The sequence below is a fragment of the Malaclemys terrapin genome, chromosome 12 (genome assembly GCF_027887155.1).
Source record: "Malaclemys terrapin pileata isolate rMalTer1 chromosome 12, rMalTer1.hap1, whole genome shotgun sequence".
Classification (NCBI taxonomy): Eukaryota; Metazoa; Chordata; order Testudines; family Emydidae; genus Malaclemys; species Malaclemys terrapin.
In genome coordinates, this window is record NC_071516.1 from 46,645,256 (window position 1) to 46,668,613 (window position 23,358).

Sequence of the window (23,358 nt, forward strand, 5' to 3'; positions counted from 1 at the left end):
TGGCCGGTGCCCCTCACTCCCCCCCCCCAGCCCGGCCGGTGCCCCTCACTCCCCCCCGGCTGTCACCGATGGTCAGGTCGTGGACGGGCTGGAAGCGCTTGTCGGTGAACTGCAGCAGGAGACAGGATTTCCCGACACCTGGGGGCACAAAACGAGACTCTCAGGCCCGGGGGGGGGGGGCAGAGAGCGACCCCGCCCGGGCCCAGCGCCCCTCCCCCACGGTACCGGTGTCCCGATGATGATGTATTTGAAGAGATAGGCATAAGACATGATGCCCCAACCAGGTCCGCCAAGGGCCTCTCTATCCCTGTCCAGGCTCCGACTCTACTGCTCTACATCGGGTGCCGCTCTATCTCCGCCCTGAACCGCCCCGTCTCCACTGCACTACTTCCGGCGAGTGGCGCCGCTCTACCCCCAGCACGGAGCCTACTCTATGCTCTACAGCCGATACGCTCTAGCTTCCTGCCGGGGCCGACTTTATTATCCCCTTCCGGAGCCGTTCTAGCCCTAGCATAGGGTCATCTCTACTGCTCTACTTCCGGCGCCGCAATACCCCTCACCCAGTACCATTTCTACTTCCGGCGCCATTCTATCTCTGGGGGAGCTCAACTCGCTTGCTCTGCAGCCGGGAGCCGCTCTGGCCGGCCCGTTGTGCCCACTCCCAGCGCTACTGGGGGGCTCGGGGTTTGTACCGGAAGTGACGCCAAACGGCGGCGGAGGGAGAACAGTGCTGCTGGGGGAGCACGAGAGGGTGGCGATTTCCGGTTCCTGGAGAGGGCTCGGGGGGGTCGCTTACAGGCTCGCAGGCCGCGGCGGCTGCTGGGACCATGGAGGTGAGCGGGGTGGTTGTGGGGGCTGGGGAGGTGGGGGGCGGGGTGGTTGTGGGAGGGGCTGGGGAGGTGGGGGGCGGGGTGGTTGTGGGAGGGGCTGGGGAGTGGTTGGGGGGCTGGTTGCGGGGGGCTGGGGAGGTGGGGGGGCGGGGTGGTTGTGGGGGCTGGGGAGTGGTTGGCGGGGCTGGTTGCAGGGGGCTGGGGAGGTGGGGGGGCGGGGTGGTTGTGTGGGGGGGGCTGGGGAGTGGTTGCAGGAGGTGGTTGTGGGAGGGGCTGGGGAGTGGTTGGGGGGCTGGTTGCAGGGGGCTGGGGAGTGGTTGGGGGGGCCTGGGGAGCGGGGTGGTTGCGGGGGTGGTTGGGATGTGCTGAAGTGACACACATGTGCTCCCTCCCCCCAGAATAATGGAGCTGGGAGCCCCTGGGCTTGGTGATGCTGACACAGAAGCGCATTTGCTGGTGCAGCTTGTTTGGCTCTGGGACCTGGCCTGAGCCGTGTCCTGTTTAAATGCTATTTCTCTTGGGCTGGCATCAGGCGCATCTCTGCTAGGGCAGCATTGGCAGCAGAGCTGCGCTGGTGTCCAGCTCTGCCAGTGAACCCATGCTAGTGTAGACGAAGCCTTACGCCAAAGTAATGAAGGGACTGGATTGTGACCAACACCTGCCTTTTGCTGGCGTGAAACTGGTTCAGGCAGTTTGACTCACACCTGTAAACTGAGCATCCACTCGCCCACCTGAGCATCCGCTCGCAAACTCTCATCAGTTCGATTGAACCTGTGTAAAATCCCATCCTCAAAGAGATCCTCGTGCCTCTGCCTGTGGGTCAGGCTGAAATTCCAGATCCCTAGGCCACCTTAGAAGGACAAAAAGGCTGTGAGCCAGGTCTTGTCTACCTTTAAACGTGGCCATGCCAGCAGTGTTAAGGCAGCAAACCCCCCACCCAGTGTAGAGACAGCTCTGCTGGTATAAAAGGGTTTGTGCCGGGGAAGTGAAAGAAGCTCTCCTAGCATATCTTTTATACCACTTTTACTGTGGCTCCTGTGGGTTTTTTTCTGCCATAAATGTCACACACGGCTACCCCTCTGATACTTGACACCCGTCACAGTCATAGCTCTGCCACTAAACCTTCTAGACCAGGGCTTTGCTTGAGCCCAGCGTACGTGGGTTAAACTGCAGGCTTGTCTGCACATGGACTTGTTCAGAATAGCTCTGCTATGAAAGTGGATTCAGCGACACAGGAACAAGCTAAGGTACTTCTATTGGCTTTCTGTCTCCAGAGTATCTGAGTGCCCGACAATCTTGAATGTATTTCTTCTCCCAGTGCTCCTGAGGGGCAGCGCAGTGCTAGTATGCCCTCTGTACGGGTGGGGAACTAAGGCAGAGAGGCTAAGTCCTCTGCATGGGACAGTCAGGAAAATTAATGTGAATTCATTTGAAGTGAATTAGTTAAACCACATTTAACCTAACTCACTTTGAAGTTAAAGTTAATTATGGCCACTTGAATGCTGAATAATACTATCCACACAGGAGTTGTGTGCAGTTTAGCAAATCCACTTTAAATTCACACTTGTAGTTAAATTGGATTAACTTTTCTGAGTGTCCCATGTAGACAAGCCCTTAGTGACTTGCCCCAGCTTCCACGGGGAGTTTCTGACAAAGCAAGGAATTAATACATGTGGAGGGCTGTTGTTGTAGTTTAAATTCTCCCTGCCTGAATCTGAATTAATTTTCAAACCTAGACAAATGCTAAAACCTTTGAAGGCACTATTTAGAGAATTCCTCCCAGTTCCCGCTGGCCAGAGCTCAACCAATGCCCGTCTTCCTAAAGCACCTTCCAGGAAGGTCTTCGGGCTGTCCCTGAAGCCCTCATGAGACGGAGATTCCACCATTTCCCTCAGGAGTTTGTCCTAGTGGTTAATTCCCCTTGTTAAAAAAAACAAAAACAAAAACCCAACAACAATGGTGCCTGATTTCCAACCAGAATGTGGCTGGCCCAGCTTCCAGTCCCAGGTTCTGGTGTGTGCAGGTGAGGCCGGCATGGTTGCCTGTGTCTGACTGGAAAGCCCCATTAACACCACCAGGGCTCCTTTGTTTCCTCCTCGCTGCTGCCTGGACCAGGTGCCAGTCACCCCATGTACAGGGCTGAATGCCTGTGGGCTGGGGTTTGCACAGAAACCAAGGACACAGGCTGGTCTGCCCCCCCACCAGCCCACATCTCTTCTCTCCCCCATAGTTCCCTGGAGGAAACGACAATTACCTGGCCATCACGGGGACGGCCCATCCCTTCCTGTCGGGGGCGGAGGTGAGATGGCATTGCGGCTGGGGGTGGAAAATGGGAGATAGATTTGGGGTGGGAGCGGAGCTGAGCAGAGCAGGGTCTGCGGGAGGAGGCCCATGGATGGAGGCTGGAGCTGGCCCCTGGGGAGACCAGGGCTCACCTGGGAATGAGCGACTAGCAGAGGCAGAGAAAGGAAACCAAGAGGGTCACTGTGAGAGGGAGCGGTGAGGGAAAACATTGCTGCCCCAGTGGGGACTTCCTGGGGTGAAGCAGGGGGGCTGGAGCCTAGAGCTTGGTCTTGGAGCCATGTGGCCGACTCTGAAGGAAGAGTGGGACCCCCTGGGGGTCTGGTTCACTGAAGGGGTTCCTCCGAGGGATGGTTTAAAAGATGGGGCATGGCACAGAACCTCTGGATCACTATGGGGCACCAGGGAGATGGGGGCTGGGCCCTGGCCAGGGGTGGGGTAGTGAGGGGCTGCAGGGAGATGGGGGCTGAGCTCTGGCAGGGGGAGGGGTAGTGATGGGGCTGGGCCCTGGCCAGGGGTGGGGGAAGGGGGACACCAGGGTGATGGGGCTGGCCAGGGGAGGGGTAGTGGGGGGCACTAGGGAGATGGGGCTGGGCCTTGGCCGGGGGAAGGGGGCACCAGGGCACCGAGTTCAAGTCTCCGACCTCTCTGCAGACGTTCCACACCCCCAGCCTGGGGGATGAGGAGTTTGAGATCCCGCCCATCTCCCTGGACGCCGACCCCTCGCTGGCTGTCTCAGACGTGGTGGGGCACTTCGATGACCTGGGGGACCCCAGCAGCGCGCCCGACTCCGGCTTCTCCACCCAGTATGGCGTGCAGGCCCTCGACATGCCCGTGGGCATGAACCACGGCCTCATGGAGCAGGGCGGCGGGCTCCTGGCGGGGGGGCTGGCCATGGTGAGGGGCTGGGGCCAGGGCTGGGCAGGGAAGGGCAGGTTGCGTCGCAAGGCACTGTAGTGCCTGGTTGTGGGGTGGGGAGGAGCCTGGGCCCCCTAGTGGCTGGCTGAGGATGTACGTGCCGGGAGGGCCAGGGCTGGTGCCCTCTAGCAGCAGGCTGGGGTATTGTGGGAGGCTGGTGCTGCGGGGGGGGGCTCCTCTGGCGATGGACAGTGCGCCCCAGCGCCAGCCCCCCAGCTTTGTGTCTGCCTCCCCAGGACCTGGATCACTCCATGGGCACCCAGTACAGCACCAACCCGCCCGTCACGATAGACGTGCCCATGAGCCCTGGAGCACTGATGGGGCACGGCCAGCTGACCACCATCGACCAGTCCGAGCTGAGCTCCCAGCTGGGCCTGAGCCTGGGGGGCAGCTCCATCCTGCCGCCCGCTGCCCAGTCGCCCGAGGAGCGGCTCTCCACCACGCCCTCCCCCACCAGCTCCCTGCAGGAGGACGAGCCAGAGGAGTTCAGACGGGTGAGATGCTGCTGCCTCCCCCCCCCCCCCCCGCCCCGCGGGCAGCGCCAGAGCCCCTCGCTCCTGATCCCCTCTCCCCCCCCCCCCCCGCGGGCACTGCCAGGGCCCCTCACTCCCGTCCCCCCATGGGCAGCGCCAGGGCCTCCTGCTCCCACCCTGCGGGCAGTGCCAGGGCCCCCCGCTGCCCCCCGTGGGCAGCGCCAGGACCCCTCGCGCCCTCTCATCCCCCCCCCGGCAGCGCCGGGGCCCCTCGCGCCCGCTCCTCCCCACCCACCCTATGGGCAGCGCCAGAGCCCCTCGCTATGCATCTCCCTCCCCTCCCCCCCCCGGGGTCTTGGCTCCCCTGTGCATGCTGCTGAAGGTGAGGTCTGTCTCCAGCAGCAGGTGCCGGCCCAGAAGGCTGCGCCAGTGGTGCTGGACGTGGGGCGGAAGCAGAAGCCCGCCAAGAAGCAGAAGAAGAAGAAGGACCCAAACGAGCCGCAGAAGCCGGTCTCGGCCTATGCCCTGTTCTTCCGTGACACGCAGGCCGCCATCAAGGGCCAGAACCCCAACGCCACCTTCGGGGAGGTCTCTAAGATCGTGGCCTCTATGTGGGACAGCTTGGGTGAGGAGCAGAAACAGGTGGGTAGGGCAGTGGGGGTCTGGGGGGAAGAGCACAGGCAGGTGAGGGCTGGGGAGGGGCAGGGCTGGGCATGGGCGTTGCTGCTCACCCCCTGTCCTTCCTCGCCAGGTTTACAAGCGGAAGACGGAGGCGGCGAAGAAGGAGTATCTGAAGGCGCTGGCGGCCTATCGGGCTATCCAGGTGCGTCAGGCACAGGGTAACTGCGCTCGGTGCTGTATGCATGGTCCCAGGCCGAGGGCAGCAAACAGCCGCTCTGTGCCCTGCAGTTCTGAAGGCGGGCTGGGCTCAGCAGGTACCAGCTCAGCGGAGAGAGGGGGGCTGGATGAGGAGCAGGGTGGAACGAAGCAGAGATGGAGGTGGAGGGAAAGGGTCAGAAAAAATAGCTGAGGGAGTCCAGCAAAACTGTAGTTCTCGGAAGGTCCCTGCTTCAGTTGCTTCTCCCCCGCCTGGCAGGAGGCTCTGGCTCGTCCGTTCTCCCCTAGGGCTCCTCTCTGGGTTGCCGCAGGGAGGAGGGGGCTGCCCTGCATTGTTCAGGGTTCCCGGGGGTCCTTAGTTGGTCCCCCCCCTTCCCTGCTTTCTCTGCTCTTGGGCTAATCTTCCTTCTCCCTCTCTGCAGACGGTATCCGAGACGGCGGAGCTGGACCTGAACCCAGTGCCGCCCCCAGCAGCTCCCCAGCCAGCACCAGCTCCGACCCCCGCGGCCCCCTTGCCAGCCCCCACACCCCCTACCCCCTCGCCGGTTCTGGAGTCCCCACCAGCCACCCCCCAGCCAGCGCCCACTCCCGGGAACCTTTGCTCGCCGCCACCAGCCCAGCCCAGCTTCACCAAGATAATCATCCCCAAGCAGATGCTGCCCTTGTCCTCGCAGGGCGGTGTGGTCACTGTCATCCCCGTCACCTCCGTCACCTCCAGGGGGCTGCAGCTGGGCACAGGCGCCACCCAGATAGTCACCCGCTCTGTGCTGCAGGCAGCGGCCGCTGCCGCCGCCGCTGCCTCCTCCATGCAGCTGCCCCGGCTCCAGCCCCCGCCCCTGCAGCAGATGCCCCCGCCCCAGCCCCCTGCCCAGCAGGTTGCCGTCCTGCAGCCGCCGCCGCCCTTGCAGGCCATGCAGCAGCCCGCCCTGCAGCAGAAGGTGCGGCTCCACCTGCAGCAACAGCCCCCGCCCCTGCAGATCAAGATCCTGCCTCCACCAGCCCTGCAGATCCAGCCTGTCACCCTGCAGCCTGAGGAGGCCAGTCCCGAGCGGCCCAGCCCAGAGCCCCAGGGCTCCCCGGAGCCCGTGGAGATGATCACGGCCGACGTGGTGCCCGAGGTGAGGAGGAGAGAACGGGAGCCCCATGGCCCTGCTCCTGGGAGGGCTGGACGGAAGCCTTGCGGTCGATGGGGGGCTGGCGGGGCCAAGAGCCAGCACATTCAAAGGCCATGGGGTAGGATGGACTGGAGAAGTGTATATGACCCGGGGGTTCTCTGTGTGGGTCGTGGGGGGATAGGCTGGGTGCAGGGGGGGATTTGGAGGTGTGGCGTGGGGGGAACAGGCTGAGTGTAGGGGAGTGATGGAGGGGTGACGTGGGGACAGGATGGGTGCAGGGGGTTGTGGAGGGTTGGCATGGGGGGATAGGTGTGGAGGGGTGGCATGGGGGGACAGGCTGGGGGAAAGGCTGGGTGCAGGGCTGTGTGGAGGAGGATGGGGGATAGGCTGGGTGTAGGGGATGATGGGCTGGGCACAGGGGTTGCTGTGTGGGGAGGGGCTGGGTGCAGGGTTGAGGGGAGGGATGGGCTGGGCGTGGGGTGGGATGGGCTGGGCGTGGGGTGTGGACGGGGTGCTGTGTGGGGAATGGGCTGGGTGTGGAGGGGTGCTGGGTGGGGATAGGCTGGGCCCAGGGTGTGCTGTGGGGGGACAGGCTGGGTGCAGGGTTGAGGGGAGGGATGAGCTGGGTGCAGGGGTGTAGATGGGGTGCTGTGGGGGGCTGGGTGTGGGGGTGGCATGAGGGGAAGGGCTGGTTGCGGGGGCGTGGACGGGTGCTGTAAGGGGGAGAGGTGGGGTGCATGAGGTCATAGCGGGTTGAGGCGGGAGTGGCCCAGCGGGTGGTGGAGGGGTTGTGTGGGGACAGGCTGGGCGCAGGGGTGTGGATGGGCTGGGTGCAGGGAGTGATGGGTTGGGCGCGGGGGCGTGGACGGGTACTGTAAGGGGGGAGAGGTCGGGTGCGTGAGGTGGTAGCGGGGTGAGGCGGGAGTGGCCCAGCGGGTGGTGGAGGGGTTGTGTGGGGACAGGCTGGGCGCAGGGGTGTGGATGGGCTGGGTGCAGGGAGTGATGGGTTGGGCGCGGGGGCGTGGACGGGTACTGTAAGGGGGGAGAGGTCGGGTGCGTGAGGTGGTAGCGGGGTGAGGCGGGAGTGGCCCAGCGGGTGGTGGAGGGGTTGTGTGGGGACAGGCTGGGCGCAGGGGTGTGGATGGGCTGGGTGCAGGGAGTGATGGGTTGGGTGCGGGGGCGTGGACGGGTACTGTAAGGGGGGAGAGGTCGGGTGCGTGAGGTGGTAGCGGGGTGAGGCGGGAGTGGCCCAGCGGGTGGTGGAGGGGTTGTGTGGGGACAGGCTGGGCGCAGGGGTGTGGATGGGCTGGGTGCAGGGAGTGATGGGTTGGGCGCGGGGGCGTGGACGGGTACTGTAAGGGGGGAGAGGTCGGGTGCGTGAGGTGGTAGCGGGTTGAGGCGGGAGTGGCCCAGCGGGTGGTGGAGGGGTTGTGTGGGGACAGGCTGGGCGCAGGGGTGTGGATGGGCTGGGTGCAGGGAGTGATGGGTTGGGCGCGGGGGCGTGGACGGGTACTGTAAGGGGGGAGAGGTCGGGTGCGTGAGGTGGTAGCGGGGTGAGGCGGGAGTGGCCCAGCGGGTGGTGGAGGGGTTGTGTGGGGACAGGCTGGGCGCAGGGGTGTGGATGGGCTGGGTGCAGGGAGTGATGGGTTGGGCGCGGGGGCGTGGACGGGTGCTGTAAGGGGGGAGAGGTCGGGTGCGTGAGGTGGTAGCGGGGTGAGGCGGGAGTGGCCCAGCGGGTGGTGGAGGGGTTGTGTGGGGACAGGCTGGGCGCAGGGGTGTGGATGGGCTGGGTGCAGGGAGTGATGGGTTGGGCGCGGGGGCGTGGACGGGTACTGTAAGGGGGGAGAGGTCGGGTGCGTGAGGTGGTAGCGGGGTGAGGCGGAAGTGGCCTGGGCACAGGGGCGTGGACGGGTGCTGTAAGGTGGAGAAGTCGGGGGTGGGAGTGGCCCGGTGGGGGGGGGGGGGGGCGCCAATGGGTGCTGGAAGGGGGAAAGTTGGGGGGCATGAGGTAGCAGGCTGAGGTGGGAGTGGCTGGGTGCAGGGGGTGCTGTGTGGGGATGGGCTGGGCGCAGGGGCGTGGATGTGTTCTGGAAGGCGGAGAGGTCAGGGGCGTGAGGTCCTAGCGAGTTGAGGCGGGAGTGGCCCGGCGGGGGTTGTGTGGGGGGATGGGCGCAAGGGTGTGGACTGGTGCTGTGTGGGGATGGCTTGGGCGCAGGGGGTGCTGTGTGGGGATGGGCTGGGTGCAGGGGTGTAGACGGGAACTGTAAGGGGGAGAGGTCGGGGGCGTGAGGTCGTAGCGGGCTGAGGTGGGAGTGGCTGGGCGTAGGGGGTGCTGTCTGGGGATGGGCTGGGTGCAGGGGCGTGGATGGTTGCTGGAAGGGGGAGAGGTTGGGGGCATGAGGTGGTAGTGGGGTGAAGTGGCCCAGCGGCACGTGGGCTGGGCGCAGGGGCGTGGACGGTTGCTGTGTGGGGAGGGGCTGGGTGTGGGGGTGTAGATGGGGTGTTGTGTGGGGAGAGGCTGGGTGCAGGGTTGAGGGGAGGGATGGGCTGGGTGCAGGGTGTGTGGATGGGGGGCTGTGTGGGGAATGAGCTGGGTGCAGGAGGTGTGGAGGGGTGCTGGGTGGGGATAGGCTGGGCCCAGGGCGAGCTGTGGGGGGACAGGCTGGCTGTAGGGTTGAGGGGAGGGATGAGCTGGGTGCAGAGGTGTGGATGGGGTGCTGTGGGCAGATGGACTGGCTGCAGGGGGTGCCCTGTGGGGACGGGCTGGGCACGGGGATGTGGACAGGTGCTGTGTGGGGACGGGCTGGGTGCAGGGCCCTGGACGGGTGCTGTAAGGGGGAGAGGTTGGGGGATGGCCCCCCGGGGGGTGTGTGGTGGAGGGACGCTGTGTGGGGATGGGCTGGGCGCAGGGGCATGGATGGGTGCTGTAAGGGGGAGAGGTCAGAGGTGGGAGTGGCCCGGGCGCATGGGGTGGGGGAGGGGTGCTGTGTGGGGATGGGCGAGGTTGGGGGGGCAGGAGTGGCGCGGCAGGCGTGATTCGGGGAGATGCCCCAAGGCCTTGCCCCACAGCCAGTGACCCCGCCCCCCCAGGTGGAGTCCCCGATGCAGATGGACGTGGAGCTGGTGTCGGAGTCACCCGTGGGGCTGTCGCCCCGGCCCCGCTGTGTGCGCTCCGGCTGCGACAATCTGCCCGTCAGCAGCAGCGACTGGGACAACGAGTACTGCAGCAGCGAGTGTGTCGTCAAACACTGCAGGTGAGGGGTGGGGGTGGGGACTGCACCTCTCCAACCCCCCTTCTTCCCTCCCTTCCGCTGACGCTCGCTCTGTCTCCCTTCGCAGGGATGTGTTCCTAGCCTGGCTGGCTTCCCGCAACTCCAGCAGCAGCGTGGTCTTTGTGAAGTGAGCGGTGCCCGTTTTGACTGCGGGCAGCGCCCGGCGCAGACACGGCTGGGGACCAAGGGGGACCAAACCCCTGGGGTGGGGGGAGGTGGTGCAGGCCCAGACTTTGCTCTTCTGACAGGCCAGGCCTCTGGAGCTGATTAAAGTGGGAGGGGCTGGAGCTTTGTGAGCTGCTTATTGGGCCCCTAGCATCGCCCCTGCTGCCTGGCCTGAGAGTCCCCTTCAGCTGGGAGTTGGGAGCTGCCTGTGCCCAGCGTCAGCAGCTGCCCTCAGTGCCCCCCCAGAGCGAGGCCCAGCACTCATTTTCTCGTTTTATTACGAAATAACCCCGCCCCCTACATGTTCTTGGGCTTGGAGATGATCCCGTCTGGGTAGCGCTGCTTGAACTGGGCCACCACGTCCGGGTCGAGCAGGTGGATGCCGTCCAGCTGGTTGCCCAGTGTGATCCTGGCAGAGAGAAGAGGGCAGGGTTAGCGGGCAGGGGGTCCCGGTGTCCTGGGAGGAGCGGGGGTGGGGGGGGGGTGGCGGCGTGCTCACCAGTTGGGCTGCACATTATGCGGGCGGCCGAAGAGCTCTATCTTGCGGGTGCCAGGAGAGAGGCGCTCGATCATGCCATAGATCTCGTCCGGCTTGTGGCTGGTGGAGCGGACCTGCAAGACGGGGTGGCCATGGGGGAGCTGTGGGGAGCAGGGAAGGAGCCCTGGCCGCTCCCAGCAGGGGGGCCGGAGCGCGGGGAGGGGCTGAACTTACCTCAGCTACGATGACATCGCAGTCCAGGCCCCGGTTGAAGCCCTGGGGGTTCCCCTTGACCCCCACCTGTACAGGAAAGAGAGAGAGGCTGAGCCAGGCGCTGGGGGGACCCCCTATATTACCTGGTCCCAGGCAGTGCTCCCCCGTACCAGACAGTGCTCCTTGCCATGGTTCAGCCAGTGCCCCGTCCGCCCCGTGCGGATGATTCGCTGGAGCTGGTTGGTTTTCACCCAGATGATCTCATCCACCCGCTCGTACCTGGGGGAAATGGGGAGGGGGTTAGCAGCTGGGCCAGAGGGGGCAGTGGGGAGGGAAGGGGGACAGACCAGACACTCACCCCCAGAGGTTGAGGCACTCGCGTCCCAGCTCCATGGCCCTGCGGGGAGAGCAGGCGGGGGTGAGATGTTGAACTGGCCTAGACCCCCACATAGACTCACCTGCCCCATAGCCACACAGTGACCTGCAGCCCGGCCCACCCCAGGCCCCCTGGCAGGCTCACCCGCCTCCTCACCTGTTGTCTGGTGACCCAGAGCCTCTGCTGTGTGCCGCCCCCCCTCTCCCCCCCATACCAGGCAGTGACCCACAGGCTCTGTTCCGCCCCCCCCCCCCCCCCCCCCCCGTACCGGCCGGTGACCCAGAGGAAGAGGAACCCTTCGTCCTGCAGCACAGGGATGTTGAGGCGTCGCATCTCGTCGTCGGTCAGGGTGCCGTAGGGCAGCTCCATGTGGATGTCCCAGGGCGGGTCGGCCATGACCACTGCGAACTTGCCCAGGATGCTGACGTCCAGGTAGCGGATGTCGCAGCAGATCCACTGTGGTGGTGGTGGCGGAAATTAGAGAGAAACCAAAAACTACCCACCCCTGTCCCCAAAGAGAATGGCCTTTAGCCACTGATGGGGCAGCAGGAAGCCACCCCCCACTGGGACCCCCAGAACTCCCTCATCCCACAGCTCACCAGCCACTATGCCCCTCTCCAGAGACCTGACAGCCCCACCCCCGTATTGGTGCTCAGAACCCCCCCATCGCCCCCACCCCAAACCCTTCCCTAGAGACCTGACAGCTCCACCCCCATAACGCTGCCCATCGCCCCCACCCCAAACCCTTCCCCAGAGACCTGACAGCTCCACCCCCATAACGCTGCCCATCGCCCCCACCCCAAACCCTTCCCCAGAGACCTGACAGCCCCACCCCTGTAACACTGCTGCCAGCCCTGTGTTCCATACCACTTCCTGCCTACCCCCCCCTCCCCGAATCGATTTGTCCAGACACTCCCACCCCCACCAGTACCTGGGGGGGGAAGAGGCGGTCGATGCTGGGGTCCCCACCCACCGCCTGGGGCAGGGCCAGCTCCTGGCCAATGTTGTGGTCACGCCCCCCGGGGGCGTCCAGGTCGGCACAGGCATCAATCTCGTAGTGGACATATTTGCAGGTGTCCATGTGGAAGCAGGTGTTGAGGAAGGAGCAGTCGCCCAAAGACTCATCTGTGTGCTTGTTAATGATGCGTCTGGGGTAGGGACAGTGGTAAATAGAACCCAAGTATCTGACTTGCTGTTCCCCCCCACTAGACCACTCCCCTCCCAGAGCTGGGAAGAGAACCCAGGAGTCCTGGCTCCTAGCCCCGCCCCTGCTCTAACCCACCATACTCCACTCCCCTCCCAGAGCTGGGAAGAGAACCCAGGAGTCCTGGCTCCTAGCCCTGCCCCTGCTCTAACCCACCATACTCCACTCCCCTCCCAGAGCTGGTGAGGGAACCCAGGTGTCCTGATTCCCAGTCCCAGGGCAGGTTCTCACCTGAAGTGCAGTTTGCGGCAGGGCCGCTCAGCATCTGTGGCTTTCATACACTCCTCCTTGGTGCCATAGTCGCAGAATTCCTGTACCTGGGCACGGCCCCGCGAGCGAAACTTCTCCACGATTGACTGCTCCTTGGCCGTGGTTGTGTTCAGTAGCTCCAGGATCTCCTGACTCACCTGGGGTGTGGGGAGAGCTGTGAGAAGGACCCAGGAATCTGGGGTTCCCTTCTGCCCATTCCCCTCCCACAATCCAGGAGTCCTGACTCCCAGCCTTACCCCCACCCGCTCCTCCCTGTGGGAATAACTGGGGTCTAGGAGATCTTCCTCAAGGGGTGGAAAGTGGGTAAGGGTTCATATATGCTCACAATAGCCTGTACCAATGAATGTTACTAAATGTTAATGAGGTGTGAAGAGAAGACAGACTGTATTGGTCCAAAGAAAAAGGTCTCAGGATCCCACCCAAGGCCAGGGTTGAGATCATGTCTGCTCCAACCTACTAGAAGAGAACCCAGGAGTCCTGGCTCCCAGCCCCTGATCCTAACCCACTAGACTCCACTTCCCTCCTAGAGCCAGGGACAGAACCCAGGAGTCCTGGCTCCCAGCCCCTGATCCTAGCCCAATAGACTCCACTCCCCTCCCAGAGCCAGGGACAGAACCCAGGAGTCCTGGCTTCCAGCCCCGATCCTAACCCACTAGAATCCCCTCCCCTCCCAGAACCACGGCTGGGGCCTGTGTTGAGGCTAGGATCCAGGTGTCCAGCTAGTACCTTTTTGCTCTGCTGCTCCTTGGTGGACTGCTGGCTCAGCAAGCTCTCGATCTCCAGGTCCAGGTCCGACGCCTGCTTCCGAGACTTCTTGGCCGGCTCCTTGGCCAGCTCTGAGGTGGTCAAGGCAGAGGGGGTGGCACCGGCTGGGGAAGGAACAGCACCCCCAGCATCCTGCTCTGCCCAGCGCTTCTGGCCCCCAGTGCTGCCTGGCTCAGCGGGGCCCTTCCTCTCAGCCACGGCGCCCATCATGGCAGAGAGTTTGGAGTGGTCAGCATAGGTGACCAGGGTGGGCTGCTCCTCGTCATCCTGCAGCAGCCCCCGGCGCACCTCGATCAGCTCCTGAGCCGCGAACTTCTGCAGCAGGCTCTCCACACTGTGCTGGGTGACGGGGGCCTCTGGCTGTGGGACAGAGGATCACAGGGTGGGGCAAGTGTGAAGAGAAATGGAGTCACCCCAGTGCCTGGCAGGGGGAGAGACAGGGTCTCCTGGGGGGAGAGATGGTCAAACTGGAGAGAGGATGGGGGACGTGTCAGAGGATCAGCCAATCCAGGGAACGAAGGAACAGCAAATAGTAGACAGAGCAGGCGTTGCTGGGAGAAGGCGGGTGTGTTTTCACATGGACAGGCGGTGGAGGGGAATGGGGCTGGGCCCCAGGGCACTGGCAGCAAGGGGGAGGGGCTGGGCCCCAGGGCACTGGCAGCAAGGGGGAGGGGCTGGGCCCCAGGGCACTGGCAGCAAGGGGGAGGGACCGGGCTCTCACCGTGGAGATGGCCAGGCAGATGGAGAGGGCATCGGTGGGCAGTGCCAGCCCGAGGTCCGAGAGGTGATGCAGCAGCTTCTTCTCCAGCTCAGGGTCAGTGGCCAGCTCTCTAGCTGCGCTGCTGGGTGTGGGGACTGCGGGCACTGGGCTGTCGCTGCGGAAAGGTGACGCCAGCTCTGGGTTCCTGAGGTCTGGGGAGAGAGATGAGGCTGGTGACATCTGAGTATTGAGAGGTGACACCCCCCTGCCAACCTCCCCAGCACCCGCCCACTACACCAACTCCTCCCTATCCCAACTGCTCCCCCCAGCTCCAGCCAATCAGTCCTGTCCCCTTCCCCACTGCCCCTCACCCCTGTGCCAGTGGGTCCAGCTGGGGGTCTCTGCTGCACTGCTGTCGATCCCCTAGTGCCCCGACCCCATAGCTTCTCCTGCCACCCTGGCCCCCAATGCCTCCTGATTCCTGACCCCCTGTATCCCCAACACCTTGATGCCCTAGTGCCCTTTGGGGAGCACCTGAGCCCTGTGCCCAAAATGGCCTTTAACTTCTGACCCCAACACAGGGGTCCTGCTTCTGTCACTGCTGCAGCCACCCTCTGGCCCTGCCTCATGGTTCCTAATCCCCCCCCTGCCCCAGTGCCCCCCAGTACCCCTGCGTCTGCCCATCTGATCCAGCCATGGCCTTGCTGACCTTTGACCCCCACAGTGCCCCTGGATCTCACAACCAAGGAATGTAGCCTGCACCCCTCCCCACTACCCCGGCCAAAACCCAATCCCCACTGACCCCTATGTCCATTGTGCCCTTTCACCTCCCCTAGTTACCCCAACCCCTTGGTATCCTCTAGGCCCCAGTCCCCCACTCATGCCACTTGCCCTTTGACCCTGTGACACCCCCTGACCCCAACTCCCCCAGGGAATCCTGCTGGTGTCACCATTGCCCCCTCGTGCCCTTTGCCCCCTGACCCTCTTCCCTTTGACCCTTTGTTTGCCCCCTGACCTCCTTGCATTACCAATGCCCTATGATTGGTCCCTGACCCCGTGCACCTCCGACCCCTGAACTCCATGGTCCCGCTCTGCCCTTTGACCCCCCACTGCCCCCAACCCCTCACCCAGCGGATCCTGTTTCCGCCGCCGCTGGAGCCGCTCCCGCAGCGAGTCCAGCTGCTTCTTGTGGGCCTGGATCGAGCTCCACGTGTCCGACATGGTCCGGCCCGGCCCGGGGCGCCGTCTCCGGCCCGCCGCCCTTCCCCGCTCAGGCAGCCCCGGACACCGGGACGGACCGATGCTGCTCACCCGGGCCGTGCGAAGACGAGTAACCGGAAGTGCCTCGGGGGGGATGGAGATAAGGAGCGAGCATTTCCTGTTTCTGCCCACACCGCGAATCCGCCGCCGCCATCATGTATACTGGCAAGCGACGGCCATCTTGGTTATGGATGTGTGTACAGAGCGGCCATCTTGGTTAGGGGTAATTTTTAAAGCCGCCATCTTGGTTATCTTTGTTTTTAAAAAACAGCCATCTTATTTACTGGCAAACGACGGCCATCTTGGTTTTAAAGCCTCCACGGCAGCCATTTTTGACTGGGGCATAGTAGACGTCCATCTTAATTAGTGACGAATACTGATGTCTTGGCGGCCATCTTGTTTACTGGCACAGAGGCGCCTAACCGCCATCTTTGTTACTGGCATAAAGGTTTTTGGCCCTTGTTGGTCATTGGTGTCGGCTGTACTTCGACTCCACACCAGCCTCGTTGATGGTTGGCAGAGTCTGACTCACCCCCCTCACAGGGCAGTGGTGCAGCCATGTTGGTGTCTGGCCCCCATCCGAGGTGGCAGCCCCCCTGTTGGTCTCTCGCATCAAGGTGGTGAGTAGAGGACGTGGCAATCTCACTGCGAAGTTTGGGCGGCCATGTTGGTTACTGGCACCAGAGCATTCCTTGCCCAAGCCACAATCCTGTTGTCAATGCAGTGGACCGTGGAGGCAGCCATCTTGGTCATTGGCACCTGGGCGCAAAGCCGGGGCTGCTGGTGACTGGGGGCAGCTGCTTTTCGCAGACACCAGGGAGGCTGTTCTGGCACCAAGGGGCCTGAGCGCCTGGCACTGATCCGATCCTGGGGGTGACCATCTCTGGGCAGGGATGGGGGCCTAACCCTGCTCCCTTTTCGGCTGCAGCTTCTCCTGTCCCTGGCGTGCTTTAGGCTGGTTGGAGGATAACATTTGCCATTCCTCCAGCCCCATTGTGTCCCCAAGCACATCACCCCCTTCCTCCCCCAACATGCAGCCACATCTGGAGAGCAGCAGGAGAGTTTGGGGCAGCAAAAAACACACCCCTGAGTGTTTGCCCCATGTAGAGCAAAGGGGAGCCCTAGATTGCCAGGCAGGTCACACCCTAGGATTCAGGATCCCTGAGTTCCAGTCCCGCCACAGACTCACTGTCTTTGAATCTAGCCCTAGCTCCTTCCTGGGGGTAAAGAACTCTTCCCTCCCCCTGACTTTAGCATGGCACCTGGGCTGATGGGGTAGCTGCTCTGCCCTGGTGCGGGGGCTGGATAGGGGAGAGAGACAGGAAGAGCTGGCAGATGCAGGAGGGAGGGAAAATGAAACAGGGGTGGCAAGGTAGGAGGGGCGGGAAGAACAGCTGAGCTGGAGAAGGAAGGGGGGTACAACTTTGGGGATTAGTGCTGGCTGGATGTTCCCCTCGCCAGATGCCTCCCAAGCAGCTCTGGCTGGGTCAGGCTTAAGCAGCTCAGGAGCATTTTGTGAAACTGGCAGGGGAGGGGGAAAGAGCTGGGCCTGGAGCTGCGGAGCAGGGCTGGAGCCGCGGAGCAGGGCTGGAGCCAGGGAGTACTTGTAATCCACTGGGGAGTGTGTGTGACCCCCTCTCCCCCCCAGTGCTGATCCACAGAGAACATGAGCATGTTACAGCCTCCAGCCACATGGGCCTGGCTCGTTAGTCACACTGTAGGTAATGAGGCCATCTAAGTGTGTACATGTCGCTGCTGCTCCCTGCTGGAGGGATGAGCCCTGCCGTGTGTCCCTGTTGCCCCCTGGTGGAGGTGACGAGTCCTGCCATGTGTGCACCTGCTGCCCCCTGCTGGAAGAGACAAGCCCTGCTGTGTGTCTGTGTTTCCCTGTTGCCCGCGACTGGAGGGGACAGGCCCTGCTGTGTGTGTGTCCCTGCCGCCCCCTGCTGGAGGAAACGTGTGTGTGTGTGTGTGTGTGTGTGTGTGTGTGTGTGTGTCCCTGTCCCTGCTGGAGGAAACGTGTGTGTGTGTGTGTGTGTGTGTGTGTGTGTGTGTGTGTGTGTGTGTGTGTGTGTGTGTCCCTGTCCCCGCTGGAGGGGATGAGCCCTGCCGTGTGTGTGATACAGGGAAACGTCTGAATCTCCCTACTCACCTCCCCCTCCCATCCTCTCCCTGGGGAGAATAAGATCCGAGTCTCTGGGGATTTGTCAAACTGCTTTAATGGTGGACGCAGACAAAGTCCCGCTGATCCTGGCCAGAGCGTCTGGGCCTTTGTTCTACACTAGACGGCGCTTCACTATGGGTTCAGGGTGGCTGGCCCTGCGCCAGGGGCCTGCCTCCCGTCCAGTCCCCTCTGAGCTACGGTAAAAGTAAAAGACTAAAATGCCACTAAAGTTGTGTGGGGGCCGAGTCCCCGATGCCTGATCTCCACACAGGGGCTGGTGCCTCTTGCAGCACGCCAGGGCTGGCGCCCCCTGGAGGAGAGAGAGAGAGAGATGGGGTTAGGGGACAGCACTGCTGGGCAGAGTGGGGTTGCACAACCCCCCAAACTGATGGCATGACCTCTGACATCTACCCCTCCTACTAATTGACCTCTGACCCCAAATCCGTCCCACCAAGCAACCTCCTACCCCAGCCCTCTCCCAAGTGACCCCTAGTCTGCCCTGGTCCCCATTCTATATGCATCCGAAGAAGTGGGCTGTAGTCCACGAAAGCTTATGCTCTAATAAATTTGTTAGTCTCTAAGGTGCCACAAGTACTCCTGTTCTTCTTTTTCCTGGTCCCCATGTTTTCCATCAACCACCCTCCCAGCTCCCCGCCCCCCAAGAAGTGGCTAAATTGGGGAATGAGCCCCATGGCTGGGAAGGTTGGGGGGATTTCCTGTGTCTCTGGGGCAGCCCTTCATCACAGCTAGGCTGGACTTTGGGGTCAAACTCCTCCTCTTTTTATTCCCCGGGGGAGGAGGGATGTTACCTGCTGAGGACCTGTCGGCTACTTCTCCGCCTTGCCTTGGCTCTCTGGGACAGCCTCCCCTGCAGCTGGAAGTCCTCCTGCCGGCTTCTCCTTGGCTTCAGTGGGGGCCGCCTTGCTGGGCGCGGTGGCTGGGCCAAAAAGTACAGGGGTTGCAGTAGAGGAGGAGGGGGTGACGGTGACAGGAGGGCCCCGGCAGGTCTTGGCGGCCAGGCCCCCCCCTGCGATGAAGGCTGTGTACTGGTTCCAGAAGGACAGGGGCCCCACCAGTTGGGTTGGCACATCCCGCGCCAGGAACTCCTGCAGCTTTGCTCCGCCTCCTGGTGCTGCTGGGGCCTCTGGGACCAGACCCCGGCCACGCCGTGCTGTGCTGCAGCTCCACACTGTGCTGCCCAGAGGAACCTGCCACAGGGACAGAGACAGACAGGGGAGCCCATTACATCTCAAGGGAGACCCTGTGTAAAGGCAAGGGCAGATGGGGGAGGTTCGAGCAGGGAGAGAGGCAGGGGACAGGCTTGGGGGGTGGATGGGAGGAGCAGGGGCTCCCTTACCTGGTGGTGGGCTGCCAGGGCGTGCTTACGCAGCGCTGCCCCGTCGGGGAATCCCTCCTTGCAGACCCCACAGGCCAGCGCCACCCCCTCTTTGGCCTGGCTGGCCCGTGGCTCCTCGGCTCCAGCCCCTGCTGCCCCCTCCTCCTCTCCCTCCTGTGCTCTGTCTCCTCCTCCCTCTGCCTTCTGGGTGCTGGGGTCCCCTTCTCCCTCCACGGCGGGTGGGGGGCTCCCTCCCCCAGGAGGCGAGGCGCTGGGATCAGCTGCTCCCCCCACCTCTAGCTTCCCAGCATCCTCCTCTTCCTTGGCATGAGCCGGGGCTGCTTCCTCCTCCGGGCTGGATGCCCCCTCCGAGCCCCCCAGGGCCTTCTCTGTGCTGCTGTCAAGTGAGTCCTCATCGCTGCCTTCCTCCTCCTCCTCCTCCTCATCCGACAGCTCCTCCTCATCCCTCTGCGGGGCGGGGCCCTCGGGCTGGCGGGGACCCTCCCCCGGGGCAGCAGGGGGCTCGGGCAGCAGGGCCCCATTGGGGATCTGGCCCCCGAGGTGCATGCGGACGTGTTGCTGGAGGCTGACGGCATTGGTGAACTTCTTCTGGCAGATGGGGCAGGAGTTCTGGGCTCGGGCGGCCGGGCTGGCCTTGTGGCCCACGAAGTGCGCCCGCAGGTTGCCCCGGGTGGAGAAGGCCCGGCCACACACCTTGCACTTGAAGGGCCGCTCCCCACCGTGCTGCCCGTAGTGGAGGCGCAGTGCCCGGGGGCAGCTCAGCACCCGCAGGCAGATCACGCACTGGTTGGGCCCCGAGGAGGAAGAGGGCGGCGAGGAGGCCAAGGGAGCCGCTGGGCCGGCTCCGGGTGAGGCCCCCTGTCGGTCGATCTTCTCCACCAGCTGCTGCAGCTTGGAGGTCTCTGAGGGGGAGGCTCCCAGCGGCTCCAGCACGTAGGGGAAGGGGAAGCCAGTGCTGCCTGCCTTGAAGTGGTTGGCCAACAGGGCCCAGCTGGGCAGCTTGCCCAGGGGCACCCGGGCTCCTTCTGCTTCCCTCCCTGGCGGCGTGTTCTCGTCCCCCTTGCCACGCCCCTCGGCTGCTTTCATCAGCACTAGCTTGTTGAAGATGGGCAGGGTCGGAGTGGCAGCCGCACCCCCGGCCGCGGTGCCCGAGAGCAGCGTCAGACTCTCAGTGGCACTCAGCCCCTTGCGCTCGGGGGGCGCCGCTTCCTCGCCCGGCTCGGCCTTCTCGGGCGGCACCGACATGCCGTAGGGCAGCCCGGCGCCGGTCAGCACGTAGTCGAGGTGCTCAGGGACTGGGTGGGGGTTCATCTGGACATGTGGGTACTTCTCCCGGTGCCGGTGGAAGTGCACCTTGAGGTTCCCCCGGGTGGTGAAGCGGTTGCCGCAGACGTTGCACTTGTAGGGGCGCTCGCCCGTGTGGGAGCGCAGGTGGATCTGCAGGGCACTGTCGCTCCCGAAGACCTTGGCGCAGAATCGGCACTTGTGCCGACCCCCTGGCTTTTCCTCCAGCCCCGGTTCGGTCCCCCCGGCCCCGTTCTTCTGCCGCAGCAGCCCTGGGGAGGTGGCCTGCTCCAGGCCCCGTGCCGCCCCCAGACACTGGGCGGCCAGGAGCCCCGTGGAGGGGAATGCCGGGGCCAGGATGGGCTCCGCTTTGGGGCCCCTGGCGCTGCCAGGGAAGGGGTGGTAGAGGTGGAAGAAGGTGGGCTTGGGCACCTCTGGGGAGCCCGACACCTGGGTCCTCACCGGCTCGGACTTGATGGAGAAGACAGGCAAGGGGGCCTTGGGCTGGTGGGAGGCCCCAGAGGCTGGCTCTGGGGCGGGGGCCGAGGTGGCCGACTGCCCCAGGGAGCCCAGCAACAGCACCTGCCGGCAGATCTCCTCCGTCATCTGCATCTGGTGCAGCTGGCGCTGCTGGAGCACCCGCAGCTCCTCCAGGATCAGGGGGATGTTGAGGTGCCCGGAGTGCGGGGGGGCAGCTGGCGGAGCCAGGGGCAGTGGCGGCGGAGGAGGGGGCGGCTCCGGGGCCAAGGGGTTGCTGGCCGGAGGAGCCATCTCTATCTCCATGCCCGGGGGGCTGTCGGGCCGGGGCTCTGAGGAGGAGGAGGAGGAGGAGGAAGAGCCAGCGCTGTCTTGCCCGTTGGCTGAGGAGGAGGAGGAGGAGGGATGGGGCTGGTTGGGGTGACAGGTGTCCCGGTGGGCAGCCAGCTCCGTGGGGCAGGACAGGGCTGCCTCGTCACTTGTGTCCCCTGTGGAGAGAGAGAGACAGAGGGTCAGACCTTGGGAGAGGGCAATGCCAGGGGAGCCCCCAGCACCCCAGAGCTACTGCAGCTCCCCCAAACCATAGGAGAACCAGAGACATCTCCCATATCTATAGGGGGTGTCCCTACATTCCCCCAAAGCTATAGGGGGCAGAGGCGCCTGCTCCCCTCAAGGCGGCATAAGGGCTGGGGAGATGCCTCCCACCAGTCCCCTCCATGCAGTCCTCCCCCTTCCCCACTCGGAAATCCACCCGGAACACCGTGCCCAGCTGGCTTTCCCCGCACGGTGCCCCCTGACTCCACGCACCCCCACCCCCCCACCGGCACAAGAGAGTCCGGGGAGGGGGGTCAGGTCCCAGGCTGAGAGGGAGACAGTGCAGGGTTCTCCTTTCCCCAGCGTGTAAATCAGGAGTAACCCCATTGGGACACATGAGACATATGGACAGACTGACAGATGGCACAGGGGAGGGATGGACAGACAGACAGACTGAGGGTGCAGGATATGGACGGACAGACAGACAGAAAGGTGCAGGGGACAATCAGACACAGAGGGTGCAGGGGAGGTAGGGCTGGACAGACATGGGCGCATGGATGCACAGACAGACAGAGGGTGCACGGGATGGACAGACAGAGGCTGCAGGGGTCAGACAGACACTTGGTGCAGGGGAGGGAGGGATGGACAGACAGACATAGGGGCACAGGGGAGGCACGGACAGACAGAAAGGTGCAGGGAACAGACAGACACACACAGGGTGTAGGGGATGGACGGACGGGCGCAGGGAACACACGGGACAGACAGAAAGGTGCAGGGGACAGACAGACACACAGAGGCTGCAGGGGACGCACGGACAGACACAGGGGGCGTAGGGGACGGACAGACACACAGAGGCTGCAGGGGACGCACGGACAGACACGGTGTGTAGGGGATGGGCAGACACGCAGAGGCTGCAGGATGCGGACGGACAGGGGCGCATGGACGCACGGACGGACAGTCAGAAAGGTGCAGGACGCGGGCGGACGGACAGGGGCTCATGGACAGACAGAGGGTGCAGATAATACGCGGACGGACAGACAGAAAGGTGCAGGGGACAGACAGACACACAGAGGCTGCAGGGGACGCACGGACAGACACAGGGGGTGTAAGGGACGGACAGACACGCAGAGGCTGCAGGATACGGACGGACAGGGGCGCATGGACAGACTGAGGGTGCAGATAATACGCGGACGGACAGACAGAAAGGTGCAGGGGACAGACAGACACACAGAGGCTGCAGGGGACGCACGGACAGACACAGGGGGTGTAAGGGACGGACAGACACGCAGAGGCTGCAGGATACGGAAGGACAGGGGCGCATGGACAGACTGAGGGTGCAGATAATACGCGGACGGACAGACAGAAAGGTGCAGGGGACAGACAGACACACAGAGGCTGCAGGGGACGCACGGACAGACAGAAAGGTGCAGGGACAGACAGACACACAGAGGCTGCAGGGGTGGTAGGGATGGACAGACATGGGCGCACGGATGCACAGACGGACAGAGGGTGCATGGACGCACGGACAGAGGCCGGACGAGCCGCCCCCCTTCGGGCGGCGGAGGAGGCCCGGGACCGGTCCCAGCCGGGCGGGCCGAGGGGCAGTACCGCACCTGCGGGCTCCGCCATGGCCCGTGTCCCCGGGCGCTGGAGCTGCGGGCGCGGGGCGGTCCGGGCGCGGGGCCTGCGCACTCCGGGCAGAGGAGAAGGAGGATGCGGGGGGAGGAAGCAGGAGGAGGGAGCGGATGCAGGGAGGAGCCGGAGCGGATCCGACCCGCCGGGGCTGCAGGGACCTCTGGTGTCCGGAGTCCGGGGCGGCGAGCCCGGGGCCGGCGCTGCGGGCGCCCCGACGCACAGGGATCCCGCTCCGTGTGGAGTCCAGCCGGGATCCCTGCGCCCCGATCCCAGCCGGGGGTCCCTGCGCCCCGACGCCCGGGGGGTCCCCAAGTCCAGCTGAGGGTCCCCGAGCTCCAAGCCCAGACGTGGGTCCCTGTGCCTCAAATCCAGCCAGGGGTCCCTGCGCCCTCATATACGGAGGGCGGGGGGGTGTCCCTGCACCCTGTAGATCCCAGCTGCGGGTCCCTGCCCCTCCTAAAGAACCGGGATCCCTGCTCCCTGATACTCCCCCAGGCCCAGGGCAGCTACACCCAGGGCACACTAGTACTGAACAACGGCTGAGTTCCTCGCTTTTACCCTAGAATCATACAATAAACCAACGGGCACATCAATATTGTACCCACATTTCCGTCTGTAGCATAGAGAGCAGCCCAAACAAGTCATTGTACGCTAGCTTAGTTTGTACTGACTTGTTGTAAAACTAGGCTGATCTCTGGCTGAGCTGACGTACCCCCTGGAAGATCTGTGT

The 23,358-nt window shown here is 64.1% G+C and overlaps 3 protein-coding genes across 5 annotated transcripts; 1 reads left to right on the forward strand and 2 right to left on the reverse strand.

Moving 5' to 3' along the window:
• The first annotated feature begins 642 nt into the window (after positions 1–642).
• TOX4 (TOX high mobility group box family member 4) lies at positions 643–10,033 on the forward strand. Of its 2 annotated transcripts, none has more exons than XM_054045670.1 (9): positions 643–833; positions 3,061–3,129; positions 3,786–4,028; positions 4,286–4,543; positions 4,922–5,164; positions 5,274–5,345; positions 5,782–6,477; positions 9,565–9,728; positions 9,814–10,033. In XM_054045670.1, the coding sequence occupies exons 1-9, from the start codon at positions 828–830 to the stop codon at positions 9,875–9,877; spliced, it is 1,815 nt and encodes a 604-aa protein (XP_053901645.1). In that variant the 5' UTR covers positions 643–827; the 3' UTR covers positions 9,878–10,033. The 2 variants fall into 2 exon arrangements, with proteins under 2 accessions (XP_053901645.1, XP_053901646.1); XM_054045671.1 differs by having other exon boundaries at positions 644–833; positions 4,925–5,164.
• A 139-nt stretch (positions 10,034–10,172) lies between these two features.
• Positions 10,173–15,257, reverse strand: METTL3 (methyltransferase 3, N6-adenosine-methyltransferase complex catalytic subunit). Its single transcript, XM_054045672.1, has 11 exons — positions 15,045–15,257; positions 13,939–14,129; positions 13,179–13,577; positions 12,414–12,589; positions 11,910–12,126; positions 11,247–11,434; positions 10,961–10,999; positions 10,773–10,881; positions 10,624–10,689; positions 10,411–10,523; positions 10,173–10,320 (listed from the first exon to the last, which is right to left on the reverse strand). Exons 1-11 carry the CDS (start codon positions 15,136–15,138, stop codon positions 10,209–10,211), a joined length of 1,704 nt encoding a protein of 567 aa, XP_053901647.1. The 5' UTR covers positions 15,139–15,257; the 3' UTR covers positions 10,173–10,208.
• A 2,121-nt stretch (positions 15,258–17,378) lies between these two features.
• Positions 17,379–22,700, reverse strand: SALL2 (spalt like transcription factor 2). 2 transcript variants are annotated; one of them, XM_054045329.1, is made up of 4 exons: positions 22,607–22,700; positions 18,972–20,947; positions 18,151–18,549; positions 17,379–17,651 (listed from the first exon to the last, which is right to left on the reverse strand). In XM_054045329.1, the coding sequence occupies exons 1-3, from the start codon at positions 22,620–22,622 to the stop codon at positions 18,169–18,171; spliced, it is 2,373 nt and encodes a 790-aa protein (XP_053901304.1). In that variant the 5' UTR covers positions 22,623–22,700; the 3' UTR covers positions 17,379–17,651; positions 18,151–18,168. The 2 variants fall into 2 exon arrangements, with proteins under 2 accessions (XP_053901304.1, XP_053901303.1); XM_054045328.1 differs by having other exon boundaries at positions 18,699–20,947.
• Positions 22,701–23,358: the final 658 nt, after the last annotated feature.